Raw genomic sequence first — 14,662 nt, 5'->3', positions numbered from 1 at the left:
ATTAACAGACTCATTTGAGTTTGCGCAAGAGTTATCTTCACAGCCGGCTAACAATGTTACAAAGAAATCTGTCACTACTTTTCCTGTGATCCGTTACGGGCTGACCCAACATTAGAAGAGTTGTGTGACCAAACTGTGCCCGTGGAACTGTTGGGAGATGTTCGCCCATGGCTATGTTCACCAGGATGTCCTGAAGAGGAAGCCAAGTGCCTTGTTGTTTTGTAGGGGAGGCTATTAGTCAGGTTGTGGTACCAGTTATGTTTTGTGAGTTGGTGTTACAAACCTCCCACAACGATGTTGCTGGACATCTGGGCGTGAAGAGAACCTACAGTCGCATACTGAGACATTTATTTTTGCCTAGGTTAAAGAGGGATGTTTCTGCGTTCATCAATCTGTCACAACTGTCAATTAACGGGGTAAACCTAATCACGTTATTAAGCCAGTACCGTTGTTTTCTAGTCCTCAGCCAACGTTTTGAGTATCTGATTATTGACTGTGTTGGCCCTCTGCCTCGCTCTAAGAATGGTAGTTGTCACGTTCTGACCTTTATTTCCTTTGTTTTGTCATTATTTAGTATGGTCAGGGCGTGAGTTGGGGTGGGCAGTCTATGTTTGTTTTTCTATGATTTGGGGTATTTCTATGTTTCGGCCTAGTATGGTTCTCAATCAGAGGCAGATGTCATTAGTTGTCTCTGATTGAGAATCATACTTAGGTAGCCTGGGTTTCCCTGTGTGTTTGTGGGTGTTTGTTTCCGTGTCTGTGTTTTTATATCATGCGAAAGAGTCAAGTAGCGCTAGAGCATTTCCATCAAACACTTAAGTCTTTGTTGAGAGATAATTGTACGGACATGGATAAGGATTAGGAGTGTGGGTTGCCGTGGTTACTGTTAGCCACCAGCGAGGTTTCACAGGAGAGCACGGCGTTTCAGTCCAAACGACCTGGTGTACGGACATAGTGTGCATGGGCTTCTAGCGGTGCTCCAGGATGTATGGAAGTCTCCCGAGCCACATCATTCCCTGTTATCTTCTATGTGTGATTTCCCGCGACACCTGTACGTCGCTGGTGAGATGGCTAAAGAAAAGCTATCATCTTCCCAGGGGAGGATGAAAGGAATATTTGATCAGCGAGCTGAGCATCGTCACTTTAGTCCAGGTGACCAGATTCTTGCTCGGCTGCAAATGGTTGGTTCTCCTCACTGAGCAAAATTATCTAGTTGCTCCTCCAGAACGGAGGAAAGCGCAACAACTGTCCCATGTAAAAATCTGCCAAAATCCTATTATCCACGTTGCCTTTGGGGCCCGAAGAGTGGGAGTCCTCAGAGGATGGTAAACCTGTTTTTTTGGCTGGTACTGTTACATTGCTGGGTTCTTCTTGTCATGCTAGGTCCGTGCATAGTAAGGAGGAGATCCCTGGTGCAGAAGATTGCGTACTGCAGGGTAGATTGAAAAATTAATAGAAACAGGATCTTTTGGATAGCCTTCTCGCTCAATTACCTGCTTAAAGGAGAGATGAGTTGTTTGGTCTGATTCTGAGTTTTCCAGTTTTGCTTTCTGATATACCTACAAACTTAATAGAACACAATATTGACGTTAGGAATGTTGACCCCATCCCTCCGCGGTTCTATAGAGTTTCTCCAGAAAAACAGAGTTGTCTGGACGCTGAGATCAGGTACATGCTGGATGGTGATATTGCAGAGCCTTCTTTCTCCAGCTGGGCTTCTCCCTTGTATCTTGGTCAGTAAACCGGATGGGACAAACAGATTTTGCAGATTGATAGTGAGGCAATCTGGCTAAGTGTGAGGTTTGCTCAGGTGACCGTTGTGTACCTTGGTAAGGTGGTTGGGCAGGGTGAAGTGTGTCCTGTTCGGGCTAAAGTGATAGCTATTGATGCTTTTCCACTGCCAACTACTAAATAGGAACTGATGCGCTTCTTGGGAATGATTGGTTATTACCGTAGTTTCTGTGGGAACTTCTCTACCGTAGTCACTCCTGACAGATTTGCTGAAAGCTATGGTGGTTTATTTCACATTTATTTAACCAGGTAGGACAGTTTAGAACAAGTTCTCATTTACAACTGCGACCTGGCCAAGATAAAGCAAAACAGTTGACACAAACAACAACACAGAGTTACACATAAACAAATGTACAGTCAATAACACAATAGAAAAATCCTATGTACAGTGTCACGGCCCCTCCTCTGCAGTGCAGGGGAATAGGGTGCTAAGTAGTGCACTATATAGGGAATAGGGTGCAGGCAGAGGAGGGTTGTTAGTGATTGGAGGAGTCACCTGGGATCAGGGTATTTAAACTGCTTCACTAATCACCTCTCTCTCTCTCTGCTCCTCCAGGTATGATCCTGTTTTGTTTGTTCCTTTGTAGTGTTGCATAGTTTTCACTCAGTCATTCACACACACAGATTCACGCATCCCTGCACTTTACATACATCACGTTGGGGCAGGTGGATGAGAGTCACGTTGGGGCAGGTGGATGAGAGTCACGTTGGGGCAGGTGGATGAGAGTCACGTTGGGGCAGGTGGATGAGAGTCACGTTGGGGCAGGTGGATGAGAGTCACGTTGGGGCAGGTGGATGAGAGTCACGTTGGGGCAGGTGGATGCTAGTCACGTTGGGGCAGGTGGATGAGAGTCACGTTGGGACAGGTGGATGCTAGTCACGTTGGGCCAGGTGGCTGCGATTGGGGGCCAGGTGGATGCGATTCACGTTGGGGCAGGTGGATGAGAGTCACGTTGGGGCAGGTGGATGAGAGTCACGTTGGGGCAGGTGGATGAGAGTCACGTTGGGGCAGGTGGATGAGAGTCACGTTGGGGCAGGTGGATGCTAGTCACGTTGGGGCAGGTGGATGAGAGTCACGTTGGGGCAGGTGGATGAGAGTCACGTTGGGACAGGTGGATGAGAGTCACGTTGGGGCAGGTGGATGAGAGTCACGTTGGGCCAGGTGGATGAGAGTCACGTTGGGCCAGGTGGATGAGAGTCACGTTGGGCCAGGTGGATGAGAGTCACGTTGGGCCAGGTGGCTGCGATTCACGTTGGGCCAGGTGGATGAGAGTCACGTTGGGCCAGGTGGCTGCGATTCACGTTGGGCCAGGTGGATGAGAGTCACGTTGGGGCAGGTGGATGCTAGTCACGTTGGGGCAGGTGGATGCTAGTCACGTTGGGGCAGGTGGATGAGAGTCACGTTGGGGCAGGCGGATGAGAGTCACGTTGGGGCAGGTGGATGAGAGTCACGTTGGGGCAGGTGGATGCTAGTCACGTTGGGGCAGGTGGATGAGAGTCACGTTGGGGCAGGTGGATGAGAGTCACGTTGGGGCAGGTGGATGCTAGTCACGTTGGGGCAGGTGGATGCTAGTCACGTTGGGGCAGGTGGATGCTAGTCACGTTGGGGCAGGTGGATGAGAGTCACGTTGGGGCAAGTGGATGAGAGTCACATTGGGGCAGGTGGATGCGAGTCACATTGGGGCAGGTGGATGAGAGTCACGTTGGGGCAGGTGGATGCTAGTCACATTGGGGCAGGTGGATGCTAATCACATTGGGGCAGGTGGATGCTAATCACATTGGGGCAGGTGGATGCTAGTCACGTTGGGGCAGGTGGATGAGAGTCACATTGGGGCAGGTGGATGCGAGTCACATTGGGGCAGGTGGATGAGAGTCACGTTGGGGCAGGTGGATGCTAGTCACATTGGGGCAGGTGGATGCTAATCACATTGGGGCAGGTGGATGCTAATCACATTGGGGCAGGTGGATGAGAGTCACATTGGAGCAGGTGGATAGTGTTAACAAGGGCAATAGTTGGTGTGGTGTTCCTGGGTCCTTGGTGGTCATTCGTTTTTTTTTTTTTTTGGGGGGGGGGGGGTGACGACCCTCCCACTCTGTCTGCCCGAATTCTTACTCTTTGCTCTTGTTTTTCATAATAGGATGTCAGTGGGCGGAGCCGGGAGTATCGTCAGCCAAATGGGACACACCTAGGCGTGGGGGTGTGTCCCGGGGATAATTACACCTTTCCCCCATTCCTTGAGGAGAGTCCCCATGCAGACACACTGTTGTTGGTTGTGGCATTTTGTGGCTTGATTGTTTTGGCACCTCTCAACACACCTCATTATCACCATCTATGCACACAAACACTACTGATTACACACACCATTGTCAAGTGTATATAGTTAATAAATATATTTATTACTTGATCTCTGTCTCCCTTTTTGTTAGAGGCTATGGGCCGGTTTGTGACCGAAGCACAGAATAGTCTAGAATGTCATTGTATGCTGTAGCGCTAAGATTTCCCTTCACTGGAACTAAGGGGCCTAGCCTGGAACCATGAAAAACAGCCCCAGACCATTATTCCTCCTCCACCAAACTTTACAGTTGGCACTATGCATTGGGGCAGGTATCATTTTCCTGGCATCCGCCAAATCCAGATGAGTCCGTTGGACTGCCAGATGGTGAAGTGTGACTCATCACTCCAGAGAACGTGTTTCCACTGCTCCAAAGTCCAATGGTGGCGAGCTTTACACCACTCCAGCCGATACGCTTGGGGATCTTAGGCTGGTGCTCAAGCTCGCGACGAACAGTTCTTGTGCTGACTCTGCTTCCGGAGGCAGTTTGGAACTTGGTAGTGAGTGTTGCAACCGAGGACAGATAATTTTGACCCTCTTTGCACTTCAGCACTGGGCAGTCCTGTTCTGTGAGCTTGTGTAGCCTACCACTTTGCGGCTGAGCCATTGTTACTCATAGACATTTCCATTTCACAATAACAGCACTTACAGTTGACCGAGCCAGCTCTAGCAAGGCAGAAATTTGATGACCTGACTTGTTGGAAAGGATGGAAAGGTGGCATCCTATGATGGTGCCACTGTTCTTCAGTAAGACCACACTGTGAAATAGAGATCTCATGACTTTGTGTTCTTATTTAGATTACACTTTATAGTGATTTACTTTATTTACTTATTCTAATCCTTTAAGTTAGGCCGTAGAATAATGTTTTTTCTAACTTTATTGAAATATATTTCAAAACAACCTGTTAGATGTTTTTCCTTAACTTGAAAGTTCTAAATATGTAAAATATCAATGTAATATAAGGCAGTAGATCTCAACCTTTTTCGATTACGGTTCCACCAACTGAAGTTGTCTGTTACGGTTCCACCAACTGAATTTGGCTGTTACGGTTCCACCAACTGAAGTTGGCTGTTACGGTTCCACCAACTGAAGTTGGCTGTTACGGTTCCACCAACTGAAGTTGGCTGTTACGGTTCCACCAACTGAAGTTGGCTGTTACGGTTCCACCAACTGAAGTTGGCTGTTACGGTTCCACCAACTGAAGTTTACTCTGCCCGGAGTACCCCTGATGTACCCCCTCATGTACATTTTAACCAGTAACTGTGGTCTCATTAATCTTCTCAAGTACCCTCTGTGGATCGTCCTAGTACCCCTGGTTGGGAACCAATGACATAAAGGCATTTCCTGTGTCCTGTATTATCAATATATCAAACTATGTTTTTTCATCTTTATGGTTTAGATTTTTGAAACGTTGCTTTCTGTGCCTCCCCCGACCCTCCCTTTTTCAATGTCACACAGTTGACCATTTGGGATGCAGACATAATCCAATCATATGTTTGATGAAATCATTAGCCTTATGACACTGCATTCAAATGCCGTGTGTTTTAATATGCCTTTATATAAATGAGCAACATCAAGACCATACGCTAAAATTAATTTTCTGTCAATAATCTCAAAATAGTAGTGTAGTATCCATAAAGGTGAACAAGTTGATAATCAGAGTACTGAACATATTTTAATATTAAGAAAGAAATGAATTATTAAATTAAATTATTCTAACCAATATGTGTGTCTGACCAATGTCCAAGTGTCCAGGTGGATGGGGCAGGTAACCATTTAGCTGCTGGAAATCCTTATCGTGGTGAAGGACTTGGGCTTTTTGGACCTCCCCATCCCCACTCTCAGTTCACCTTTGCAGCTGTCCGAACTGGCTCTGTTGTTGCTGTCCCCTTGGCTCTGGATAGAGGCTGTTTCAGGCTGTGTTGACGATGACGATGGCTCAGATTCATAGAGAACGCAGATGGAGCCGTCCTCTCCTATCCGGTATGACACCTCGTATGGATCCACCCACATGGTAAGCTCACTGGGCAGAAGGATGAAGAGCTGTTCTCTGGTCAGTCCGATGGTGACGGCGGCTTCACCGATGACTGGGTCCATCTTGTGGTTCTCGTTGATTCTGATGCATCTGTAAGCTGAGCCCCGGCAGGGAGCATTAGGGAACCAGTGGTGTTTGTAGTGCTCTGCAAAAATAAACAACAAAGTCATGTCAGGATCTTTATTTTTTACCTTTATTTAACTAGGCAAGTCAGTTAAGAACAAATTCTTATTTTCAATGACGGCCTAGGAACAGTGGGTTAACTGCCTGTTCAGGAGCAGAACGACAGATTTGTACCTTGTCAGCTCCGGGGTTTAAACTTGCAACCTTCTGGTTACTAGTCCAACGCTCTAACCACTAGGCTACGCTGCCACCTCTACACTCTAACCACTAGGCTACCTGCCTCCTCTACACTCTAACCACTAGGCTACCTGCCACCTCTACACTCTAACCACTAGGTTACCTGCCACCTCTACACTCTAACCACTAGGCTACCTGCCTCCTCTACACTCTAACCACTAGGCTACCTGCCTCCTCTACACTCTAACCACTAGGCTACGCTGCCGCCTCTACACTCTAACCACTAGGCTACCCTGCCGCCTCTACACTCTAACCACTAGGCTACCTGCCACCTCTACACTCTAACCACTAGGCTACCCTGCCACCTCTACACTCTAACCACTAGGCTACCCTGCCGTCCCTACACTCTAACCACTAGGCTACCCTGCCGTCCCTACACTCTAACCACTAGGCTACCCTGCCGTCCCTACACTCTAACCACTAGGCTACCCTGCCGTCCCTACACTCTAACCACTAGGCTACCCTGCCGTCCCTACACTCTAACCACTAGGCTACCTGCCGTCCCTCCACTCTAACCACTAGGCTACCCTGCCGTCCCTACACTCTAACCACTAGGCTACCCTGCCGTCCCTACACTCTAACCACTAGGCTACCTGCCGTCCCTACACTCTAACCACTAGGCTACCTGCCGTCCCTACACTCTAACCACTAGGCTACCCTGCCACCTCTACACTCTAACCACTAGGCTACCCTGCCACCTCTACACTCTAACCACTAGGCTACGCTGCCACCTCTACACTCTAACCACTAGGCTACCTGCCGTCCCTCCACTCTAACCACTAGGCTACCCTGCCACCTCTACACTCTAACCACTAGGCTACCCTGCCACCTCTACACTCTAACCACTAGGCTACCCTGCCACCTCTACACTCTAACCACTAGGCTACCCTGCCGCCTCTACACTCTAACCACTAGGCTACCCTGCCGCCTCTACACTCTAACCACTAGGCTACCCTGCCGTCCCTACACTCTAACCACTAGGCTACCTGCCGTCCCTCCACTCTAACCACTAGGCTACCCTGCCGTCCCTACACTCTAACCACTAGGCTACCCTGCCGTCCCTACACTCTAACCACTAGGCTACCCTGCCGTCCCTACACTCTAACCACTAGGCTACCTGCCGTCCCTACACTCTAACCACTAGGCTACCCTGCCGTCCCTACACTCTAACCACTAGGCTACCTGCCGTCCCTACACTCTAACCACTAGGCTACCTGCCGTCCCTACACTCTAACCACTAGGCTACCCTGCCACCTCTACACTCTTACCACTAGGCTACCCTGCCACCTCTACACTCTAACCACTAGGCTACGCTGCCACCTCTACACTCTAACCACTAGGCTACCTGCCGTCCCTCCACTCTAACCACTAGGCTACCCTGCCACCTCTACACTCTAACCACTAGGCTACCCTGCCACCTCTACACTCTAACCACTAGGCTACCCTGCCACCTCTACACTCTAACCACTAGGCTACCCTGCCGCCTCTACACTCTAACCACTAGGCTACCCTGCAGTGTGATGTAGCAAAGGATTGGGCAGTCAAAACAGCCATTTTTGCTCTCTGTCCTTCATGTTTTGTCATTGTGTGTGTGTGTGTGTGTGAGAGAGAGACACTTCTGCTACTCAGACATCAATCACCATTGAAGATTTTAATAGCAAGAATATCAGCAGAAATGACAAAAAAACAATCCACACAATGATTATTATGTCCTATCCTGGTGTCTGTGTTTTCTGTCCTATAGGTAGCTAGCTAAGTGACAGTCTAATGTTCATTCATAGCCTGTAGCCCTAAACTTCTACTTGATCTGCGTAATTTAAAAAAAATAAAATGTTACTGACCGTGTGATGGAATGCATACTTGTCTGGTGATTTTTATAGGCTACCCTATGCATGAACAGTCATATTCCCCATTCATTTTACCTCCCAGAGATTTTTCGAGGGAATAGCTGAAATGCTGAAGTTGCTCCTCGGATAGCAGTCCAGTTGTTTTCAGTAATCTGGAGATGAAATTCGCTGCTGTGGATACCTCCGTTTTCATTTTATATCTATCTCATAGAGTAAACAAACGGAGAACATTAGTTCACAATCAAACTAAAATTACATTTATACCAAGATTGTATCGAAAATAACAACCTAGGTAATAACAATGTTATAACGACCCGACACCATCTCTCTTTGTTGCAATTATTAACATAAATGACACGAGAAGAATAATAAAACAAACCTGGTCTTACAATCAGGAAGGAACAAAAAGTTACTGTATCGCTTCTTCTCCTTGCAAATATGACTTGGAGATTTTGAAAAGGGGGAAAATGTAGATTACGTGTGGTGGGGGGGAGGAGAAAAAAAAAACGTATTTCAGTGTAATCTTTGGCGCTCACAACACTGCTTCTTTTTTTCTGCTCAGCTGGTAAACATTCTGGAGTACCCACAAAACCCCAGGCAACCAATCCTGTCACACATCACCTATGACGTCATACAGATTTCACTCTCTCTCCTTTTTGTGTAAGTGGAGAGAATGTAGTTGAACTTTGTTCAATAAATTTGACACAGAATTATGCCATAATGATATCACCGCAAATATCCATCAAAAAAAATAAAACGTATGGGCGAAGTATTTCAATGTCTTTATTCTATGATCTGATATGTACTACTGACACAATGTGTCATGGATTGAATTAATTCACTGAGATGAAATGTTGCGTAAACAATCTCTTGTGAATCCATTTAAAAAAAGTCTGTCTCTGTCCCTTTTTTTGTGTGGAGATTTTGTGTCTGCTCCGAGAGAGAAGGATAAGATAAGAGCGAGAGAAAGAGAGAGAGATGGCAAAACTCGTCGTTGTTATTTTTGTCCCTTTTGGCGATCCATACAGTTTTTATCGCGGAGCGCTTTCTAGACCAATAGGATCGCTGTTTATGTTGAGGTCGTGAATAAGCAGCGTTGTGATTAGCTCATTCTGTAAAACGTTTGAAAGATGGTTTGATAGCTTGCTAATTGAGTTCGCCTGCAGTTGTTTTTTGTGAACTTTTTATTTTATTTTTAGGAATGCCTTCTAAATTGTGAGACGTGCGACAAATAACTAGCCAGAGGCTTGCTTTGAACCGCAATACCGGAGAGGTTCAGGTTGAATTCCCTGACCCACATTGACTGGCGCTAGTTAGCTTGCCAAAGTTCGCTAGCTAGCTAAAAAGTTTCTACTTGGCTATCCAAGCTACACGTTTTCTAGTAATTTTAGTGGCAAAAAAAGTAGTCGGACCCCTGGCCCGGTAACATGGCGTACCCACCCCGCAAGCGCCTCAAGGTGGTGAGCCCTGCGGCTCCATGTAACGACCCCTTCGGAGGTGACGATGACTTTACCCAGGATGATCTGGAAGAGATTGATATTATAGCATCTCAGGCCGTCAACGGGGATCTAGCAGGACCAGGGCCAAGCTCCAAAGGGACGGGGATGGGACCCATTGGTCCTCGACCAGGGGAGTCGACGAAGCCGTATTCGGGGAGCAGACAACAACCCTCTGGTCTGGCTAGGAGTACCTCCATGAGAGACAGAGAGATCCCCGAGTTACCATGTAAAGACACTTTCGGTAAGACTTCTGAAATAAATGTACTGTCTGTGGCCTAAAGCACTTAACTATGCCTGACAGAATATATATTGGCCTCTTGTTCTTCCATTCCTGACAGAATATACACTAACGTTACCGGTCAAAAGATTTAGAAAAACCTACACATTCAAGGCATTTCCATATATATTTTTTAAATACATTTTCTACGTTGTAGAATAATAGTAAAGACATCAAAACGATGAAATAACACATATGGAATCATGTAGTAACCGAAATGGTGTTAAACAAATCTAAATATATTTAATATTTGAGATATTTAAAGTAGCCACCCTTTGCCTTGATGACAGCTTTGCACACTCTGGGCATTCTCTCAAACGCCTTCATGATGTGCCTAGGGTTGCACATTTTGGGGAATATTCAAAGGTAGAAACCTTTTGTGGGAATTACCGGGACTATATGGGAATTAACGTAAATGTATGCAAATTAATATAAATATATGCAAATTAATATAATTTTAAATGTAATGTTTTTTTTTTGCATTGGAATTATTTACCATATCATGTGGAGACAGAAACCTTTTTACCTCATCATAAGTAGACATATTATCAAATGATTAAATCCTTCCAATAGAACATTTTAAAACAATTTTGTTACGAATTGAACTTTTAATTAAATGAGTTGACTCTAAACATGGGATGATTTCACTGAACAACAAAAGAAAGGGAATTTCGAAGGATCCCCAATGATCCATCGCTTCTCCCAAAAAATGTTTTCACATACATCTGTAAAATGATAGTCTAGAAACTAAAAGCTTTGGTTGTCTTCCTCTCAGGCTTCCATGTCTTCTCCCTGGACCTCCTCAATGTCCACCTCTTGAACATCAGCCTCTGAGGCCTCATTTTCACTGTCACTTTCCAACCTTGTTGAGGATGGCTCATTGCCAGGCTCAAAAAGCCTCATATTTGCCCGGATGGCCACCAATTTTTCAACCCTTGTATTGGTCAGCCTGTTGCGTCCTTTGGTGTGTGTGTTCCCAAACAAAGACCAGTTGCGCTCTGAGGCGGCTGATGTTGGTGGGATTTGGACGATGATGGAGGCAACAGGGGAAAGAGCCTCAGATCCACAAAGTCCCTTCCACCAGGTGGCTGATGACATATGTTGTGTCTAAAATGTACGCTACGGCGTGTATGGGCTTCAGGCAGAAGTCTTCACGCTTTCTGATGTATTTCAGAACTGCAGTTTCCTCTGCTTTGAGCAACAGTGAAGTGGGCAGGGCAGTTCGGATTTCTTCTCTTACATCTGCAAGCAGAGTCTGAACATCAGACAGGATGGCATTGTCTCCCTCAATACTTGCAATGGCTACTGCTATAGGTTTCAGGAGTTTCAGGCTGCTTACCACTCTCTCCCAAAATACATCATCCAGGAGGATCCTCTTGATGGGGCTGTCCATATCGGCAGACTGTGATATGGCCATTTCTTGGAGAGACTCCTTCCCCTCCAGGAGACTGTCAAACATGATAACACCACCCCAACGGGTGTTGCTGGGCAGCTTCAATGTGGTACTCTTATTCTTCTCACTTTGCTTGGTGAGGTAGATGGTTGCTACAACTTGATGACCCTTCACATACCTAACCATTTCCTTGGCTCTCTTGTAGAGTGTATCCAATGTTTTCATTGACATGATGACCTTGAGGAACAGATTCAATGCATGAGCAGCACAGCCAATGGGTGTGATGTGAGGGTAGGACTCCTCCACTTGAGACCAAGCAGCCTTCATGTTCAAAGCATTGTCTGTCACCAGTGCAAATACCTTCTGTGGTCCAAGGTCATTGATGACTGCCTTCAGCTCATCTGCAATGTAGAGACCGAGACCAAATTAGTAGATAAAGCATGTCTGGTTGGAGGGATGCATGCTGGGCGAAGAACATTCAGAAATCTCTTCCAATACACATTGCCTGTGAGCACCAGAGGTGAACCAGTAGCATACACAGCTCGAGCAAGACAATCATCAGCATTTCTCTGACTACATTCTTCCATTGAGTCCAAAAAACTTCTGATTCCAGAAGGACCATGAGCTGTTGCTATCGATAAGGTGTCTGATTCATCATTTTCACCTCGAAATAGAAGTAGAGGGACTTTTGTCAGAGGTTGCTTATTGCGCTGAGGGAACTTTATGCACTTGGCCAGATGATTCTGCGTCTCTGTTGCATTCTTCACATGATTTGGCACAGTATTTGCAAATGTACACAGCTTTTCCTTCTACATTAGCTGCAGTGAAAAGTCTCCACACATCAGATAGTGCCCGTGGCATTTTCCTGTAAAGATTAGAAGAAAAGGAGTAAAGAAAACCCAAATACAATTCCATGTACAGATAAATAGTTAGGCAGTTAGATTAAACAACTCCTTTGAAAGATAAATGTTTTAAAATTAAACATGTATGGAAACAGGTGAATTAACACTCCTCAGTTAGCAGGCTCAAGCAAGCTAAAAACCCACATGGTAGCAAAAACTCAGAAATTGTTAACAAGTTAGAAATGATTTAAACACACTTTGCTGTAGGCTACTATTTACTAGTTAACAAAAAATCATGTATGGCATATAAAATATATTCACCCAGTATTGTAATCAAAACTTACCAGAAAGCATGTAGTCCTTGGCTCAGACAGTGTAGTAGTGTGGGCTCGATAGCATCTCGTTAGTGTGCAAGTCTTGAGGATCAGCTGTACATGTGATGGAAGAATGCACTATGCATGCAGAGGGTTGCAATTACATTGAATTGGGGATAGTTTAACCAAAATATGCCACAAGACCTAGAATTGCCTTAAGTGTTAAAAAAAGTGTAAAAAAAAAAAAGTGAAAAAAAAAAAAAAAAGTTTTAAGTGTAAAAGGTTCACTGTTATAAGCTAACTTTTTTTGATGAATTTAAGCGAAATTCCCGGGCTTAACTTCCCATGGAAATTTTCTGGAAAGTTTCCCAACCTTTTGCAACCCTAGGTGTGCCTTCTTAAAAGTTTGTTTGTGGAATTTCTTTCCTTATAGTGTTTGAGCCAATCAGTTGGTATACAGAAGATAGCCCTATTTGATAAAATACCAAGTCCATATTAGAGTTCAAGTAACCGACACATCTCAACATCAACTGTTCAGAGGAGACTGTGTGAATCAGGCTTTCGTGGTCGAATTGCTGTAAAGAAACCACTACTACAGGACACCAATAAGAAGAAGAGACTTGTTTGGGCCAAGAAACACGAGCAATGGACATTAGTCCGGTGGAAATTTGTCCAAATTGGAGATTTTTGGTTCCAACCGCCTTGTCTTTGTGAAACAGTGTGAGTGAACGGATGATCTCCGCATGTGTGGTTCCCACCGTGAAGCATGGAGGAGGAGGAGGTATGATGGTGACACTGTCTGTGATTTATTTAGAATTCAATGAATACTTTAGCAGCATGGCTACCACTACATTCAGCAGCGATACGCCATCCCATCTTGTTGGCGCTTAGTGGGACTATGACCCAACACACCTCCAGGCAGTGTACGGGCTATTTGACCAAGAAGGAGAGTGATGGAGTGCTGCATCAGATGATCTGGCCTCCACAATCACCCGACCTCAACACAATTGAGATTGGGATGAGTCGGACCACAAGGAAAAGCAGCCAACAAGTGCTCAGCATATGTGGGAACTCTTTCAAGACTGTTGGAAAAACATTCCAGGTGAAGCTGGTTGAAAGAAAGCCAAGCGTGTTTAAAGTTGTCATCAAGGCAAAGGGTGGCTACTTTGAAGAATCTAAAATAAATATTTTTTGGGGTTACTACATGATTCCATATGTTATTTCATATATATAAAATCTTATTCCATTACTCAACAATATGAACGCAGATCTAATTCAATTGAATAATCTTCCCTTACATCTTACAGGTAGAATAAAGATCTTTAGAACAGCAAAGTTTTGGTATTTATTTTCGGTATTTCTAATTACCCCACCGAAGACATTATTTTAAAAAACTCGGTCATTTTGAATTTGTAATGAATATCCGAAACATACAATATACTTGTAGTGAAGCCGCAACTACACCACACCCAGTCACCCATTCAGAGTGACACACGGAAGCATCCAGAGTCAATGCCCTTCTCTCTTGTTGACAGATCTCCCACCAGGCCGAAAAAATGTGAACCCTCCAAGATCCCCCCCCCCCCCACAATTCCCCAATAGCTGTCCCTCAACCATCCGAGACCAATCCCACATTCCCCCCCAAGAAGAAAATAAATAAATAAAACCTATTTTTTTAATACTATTAATTCCATTCCCCACTCCCAAGACCCCCATACACCAAGAACCAAGAAAATCAACTAAAGAGAAGAGAAAAAACAAGAAAAATGCACACAAAAAATAAAGAATTAAATACAAAAAAACGAAGGACATCAAGGACAACTGAAATCATAACAACAATGCTAACTGTATATGTTTGAGTGCACTATTACGGGAGTATGTTTTATTTTGACTTTTTTCTTTGACCATCATGCTATCTCCCGCACAGCAACTCCACTCCCACTCCAATTCCACATCCCAACCCTCAGCTT

General features: G+C 45.2%; 2 protein-coding genes across 4 annotated transcripts in view; one reads left to right on the top strand and one right to left on the bottom strand.

The window, feature by feature from the left end:
• Nucleotides 1-5,652: 5,652 nt before the first annotated feature.
• On the bottom strand, nucleotides 5,653-9,377 carry si:dkey-42i9.4 (uncharacterized protein LOC492503 homolog). 3 transcript variants are annotated; one of them, XM_029650103.2, is made up of 3 exons: nucleotides 8,747-9,377; nucleotides 8,443-8,567; nucleotides 5,653-6,305 (listed from the first exon to the last, which is right to left on the bottom strand). In XM_029650103.2, the coding sequence occupies exons 2-3, from the start codon at nucleotides 8,558-8,560 to the stop codon at nucleotides 5,902-5,904; spliced, it is 522 nt and encodes a 173-aa protein (XP_029505963.1). In that variant the 5' UTR covers nucleotides 8,561-8,567; nucleotides 8,747-9,377; the 3' UTR covers nucleotides 5,653-5,901. The 3 variants fall into 3 exon arrangements, with proteins under 3 accessions (XP_029505963.1, XP_029505965.1, XP_029505964.1); XM_029650105.2 differs by having other exon boundaries at nucleotides 8,443-8,571; nucleotides 8,757-9,377; XM_029650104.2 differs by having other exon boundaries at nucleotides 8,757-9,377.
• A 116-nt stretch (nucleotides 9,378-9,493) lies between these two features.
• The window catches only part of atrip (ATR interacting protein), a 95,415-nt gene continuing 90,246 nt past the window's right edge, over nucleotides 9,494-14,662 (top strand). Inside the window, exon 1 of the mRNA XM_065004541.1 lies at nucleotides 9,494-10,107. Within this exon, the coding sequence (XP_064860613.1) occupies nucleotides 9,795-10,107 (313 nt within the window). The 5' untranslated portion in view covers nucleotides 9,494-9,794. The remainder of the gene's footprint in view (nucleotides 10,108-14,662) is intronic.

This window comes from Oncorhynchus nerka, linkage group LG2 (assembly GCF_034236695.1).
Source record: "Oncorhynchus nerka isolate Pitt River linkage group LG2, Oner_Uvic_2.0, whole genome shotgun sequence".
In the NCBI taxonomy this organism is placed as follows: domain Eukaryota; kingdom Metazoa; phylum Chordata; class Actinopteri; order Salmoniformes; family Salmonidae; genus Oncorhynchus; species Oncorhynchus nerka.
This window is presented reverse-complemented; position numbering and strand designations above follow the sequence as displayed.